The sequence below is a fragment of the Amphimedon queenslandica genome, unplaced genomic scaffold (genome assembly GCF_000090795.2).
Source record: "Amphimedon queenslandica unplaced genomic scaffold, v1.1 AMPQUscaffold_10341, whole genome shotgun sequence".
NCBI lineage: Eukaryota > Metazoa > Porifera > Demospongiae > Haplosclerida > Niphatidae > Amphimedon > Amphimedon queenslandica.
Genome location: NW_003549388.1, coordinates 1 through 4274, shown reverse-complemented (window position 1 = coordinate 4274; position 4274 = coordinate 1). Strand labels below are relative to the sequence as shown.

The 4274-nt window shown below is 35.3% G+C and overlaps 1 protein-coding gene across 1 annotated transcript; it reads left to right on the top strand.

Moving 5' to 3' along the window:
* Nucleotides 1-1331: 1331 nt before the first annotated feature.
* Nucleotides 1332-4262, top strand: LOC109590212 (uncharacterized). The gene is made up of 4 exons (XM_020006131.1): nt 1332-1368; nt 1417-1722; nt 1784-1822; nt 2125-4262. Exons 2-4 carry the CDS (start codon nt 1443-1445, stop codon nt 4260-4262), a joined length of 2457 nt encoding a protein of 818 aa, XP_019861690.1. The 5' UTR covers nt 1332-1368; nt 1417-1442.
* The last annotated feature ends 12 nt before the right edge of the window (nt 4263-4274 follow it).

Genomic DNA, 4274 nt, shown 5'->3' with positions numbered 1-4274 from the left:
AGAGTGCATGGTCATATAGTTGGATATAGAGAGGTGGAGCAATAGTGTACATGATGGTATATGATGACATTATACAAACTATCCACTCCCTCTTTACTGGGAACTGTGTACATATAATGGTAAACAAGTATAACACATTTCCTCCCCTTTCTATCACTATAGCTATGTTACTGTCAGAGCTCATTAAGTCAAGTACTTAGTTCACAATACTGCATGCATATACACAGATCTATCTCTACAGCTACATAGATCACACATATATCAAAAGCGCTGGAGATGTAGCAAAATTACATCAAAGAGGAAGATACATGCACTAAAGAACAAATACAGGTTTTATAGTGAAGAGTGATATGGTATATGATATACAAACTATGCCCTCCCCTTACTACACAATGTACACTACTAGCAGTATGATATAGTGCTTCATCTGACCAGTAATAGGTGACCTTTTGAACAATAATATATGATCTGTTATAAATAATATACTACAGAAAATACAATCAACAGTATATATAATACAGAAGGTATATACATTATTAACACATGACTATATTCATGTATTGGTTTCTGGAATATCTTAAATCTTAAAAAGCAAAGATGGATGCGTGTACATGTATGTGTGTGCGTTATACTACGACATAAGTGATAAGAATAACCCCAGCCTCTGGTCATACATTAAGATCTACTTCCTGTACTGACCCTTTAGCTATTACCACACGCATATCCTTTATACTGGTACACATATAGTTGACCATATTTGGGCATAATAACTTAAATGCTAATAATAACAGTATAAACAGTCAATGTCATGTGATGATGAGCGTTACATACAATTAGAAGAACTACTTGTCTTGTAAAGTAACTTCAACAATAATTACAAGATGATTGATGTCTCTCAATGGAGAGCAAGTATTGGACTGTGGAACTACTGCCAAGCTGCCTCCAGTAGACCAGCTAATGGCCGCCACTCTCACTCATTCAAAGCTGCAGTAGACAGCAAGTCAGGCAGTACTACATCAGGAGAGAAGACATCTAAACTGCCAGCAGTTCTGTCTCTTATTGTTTTACTCCTCCTCCTCTTTCACTTTCTTTCTTTATTAAGACACATCTTGATGATTCCTCCAACAGGTAAACAACAATTGCAACTTTGTACTTGTATATTTACTGGTATTTTATTATTAGGTAACTGCTACCAAATACAATGTACTACTGGTGTTACTGTTACTGATACAAATTACCTCCAGTCAGTAGTCTTACCTGGAGGCAGCAGTTCTACCCTGATTTACAATGATCTCTATTTGATTGTTTGTCTACGTATGCTCCTCCTCTTATCAGGAGATGTTGAACTCAATCCTGGTCCTAAAACAGGTAAACATACACTTAATACAACACTCATTAACTGATACACTACTGCAGGTAACACTCCTAGTACTATATTAAGGATGAATTATGCTACTCTTGTTGATGCTATTACTAATAATCTTCACAGAGTAACCAATGGACTGTATGCTAAAGGACTGATACCAATGGAAACTGTTAATAATATTCAAACAACAGCTTCTTCTGATGCTGTTAAATCAAGTCAATTAGTATCTGTGATACAACGACAGTCGGAAACCTCTCTTAATCCAGAGCAGTATCTTATTGATATATGTCTTGTGTTCATAAACCAACAGCATCGTACACTAACAGATATTGCTACCTCTATATTACACCAGTTAGGTGAGTGTGTTTGTGTAAATTATCAGTGATTAATATAGTCATTATATCTCAATACAATTAGGGTTTAAAAAATTTTATATCGAAGATCTAATAAAATCAGGTTTGATGAACAGATATGGTGCAACATGCATGCATATACATGACTTAAAACAACACTTGGCTTGATCATACAAGCTCTCCTTGAATAATTGTAATACTGTATAGTGGGAAAATTTTTGTGGCCCAAATTTTTGTGGATTTCATGTTTTTTCAAAATTCACAAAAATAAAATCCACGAAAATGAATTTAATATGGGTTAAGATGGCCAAAAAGTAGAAAACCATGAAAATTAAAGCCACGAAATTGATATTTAGATGAATCCACAAAAATTTTGGGCCACCAAAATTTCCTGCTATATGGTAGGTACTCTAGAGAAGTGGTGTAAAGAAGGTATCATGAAGCTGACACTTACTCGTGTACTCATGATTGGTCCTGCTGGATCTGGGAAAACTTGTGCGCAATGTCTTCTACTAAATGAAGACCCTCCAACGGGCATACCATCGGAATATGTTAGTTCTTCCAAGCCACCTACTCTTTTACAATCTGACCCACATACCAATGCCCCCTCAACCACTACAACTCCAGTACAATCCTCTGGCCTCACTCCTCATTCTATAGTCTCTACCACTGACAGTACACCAATAGCTTGTAAAGCTGTTAAAGCTCTAAGAATAGCTTTTGATGGTAAAGAGACATGGAAGAGAATTACTAGAGATGAACTGCTGAAGAAATTAGCATCTAGTTTAAAAAAAGCTGCAGAAAATGCTTTGCGAAGAAAGCAAATATTAGCTCAGTCACTTTCAGAAGAATTAGAGGATGCCATGGAAATTGATTTAGAAGTACCACTAGAAGATTACGATCCTGAAGATGTACTCAAGGAAATTGCTGATCTCCTACCTAATGCAGAAGCTCAGTTAAGTGAGAAGTGGGTGTACATTGTTGATTCTGGTGGTCAACCAGCATACCAAGAGCTGCTACCATTGTTTACCACAGCAGCTACTCTTAACGTCATCACACTTGATATTTCAAAAGGCATTGATGAGGAGTTTGAGTTTATGTATCGAATTAATGCACGAGAATTTCCATGTGATGGGGGAATGAAATATTCAAATCGTAAAATTTTCAATTCTGTTGTTTCATCAGCATCAGTTCAAAAACCAATTGATATTGAATTTGTGAAACATCAGCCTCAACACTCATTGTCTTTTGTCCTGGGTACTCATTATGATGTACTGATTGAAAGAGCTAATGAAAAAGATGCTGAGACAAAAGTGGCAGAGATGAGTAGTAATTTGATGTCAGAACTGCCTCATTTGGAAAGTCGCATTATTTCCAAAGTACATGGGAATTCAGTCATATATCCAGTTAATACAATGCAGAAGCATTCAAGTAAAAGACAGAAAAATAGTAGAGAAATTTTAGAGACAATATCGAAATGTATAGAGGCTACTATTGAAATTGATGTCCCAATACGATGTTTTGCTTATGAGCTTTATTTAGAAAAGAAGGCAAAAGGCAAAGGTTTTGTTACTAAAGATGAAGCCATTAAAGAAGGTTATAAGCTTTACATGAATGATGATGAAGTCGAATTAGCTTTAACTATTCTTCACAATAGCACAATCATTTTATACTACCCTAAAATCCAACCACAACTAGTATTTGTTAACCCTCAAAAAATCATCAATGTTCTTTCCCATTTGTTAGCTCTTACTTATGTCGATTATCCAACAGCACAATCACTGGCAACAAATGTATCTAATGATGAGATGATGTGTCTTAAAAACGAAGGGTGCTTCACAAAAATTCTTCTTGAAAAGTTTATAGATGTATTTTCAGATGATTTTACACCAGATTATTTCATTAACCTGCTTCAACATCTTCATATTATCAGTGATTTAACTGATTTCAATAGCCAAGCCCAGGATGGAGATAATAGCTATTTCCTTCCTTCTGCTTTACCTCCCTACAATAATAGCTATGATATCAAAGTAACTACAAAGCCTCTTTATTATGTGTGGCGGGAAGAAAAATTGAAATCCAAAAATTCTGTTCTTGTTCCTCAAGGAATTTTCCCTTTAATTTATGTCCATTTGCTACATTTGCTTGAACAGGAAAAATATGAATTTGAATTTTCTCCGCAACCCAAATTTCGTGATGCCTTTTCACTCTGGATCTATATTGAAGGAATACATTACACACTTTACATTATTAATCGCTATGAACATATTGCAGTCTATTTCGATGGTCCTAACTGTTCACAAGTTCGAAAGCTGATTACCACAACTATTAATACAAGCTCTGATGCTATTAGTGCTAAACAAAATTATGTGAGTGCATTTCCTTGTCCCAATGGAAAAAAGCATTGCTATTGTATTGTGAATGAAGAGTATAAGGTGGCAAATTGCTCAAAGTGTGATTCAAATGATATCAGTAAAAGTGATGAGAGTTACTGGTGCTGGTTTGACTGTAGTTCAGCAGGTAAATCAATACAGGAATTGTAATATATTTAGCTA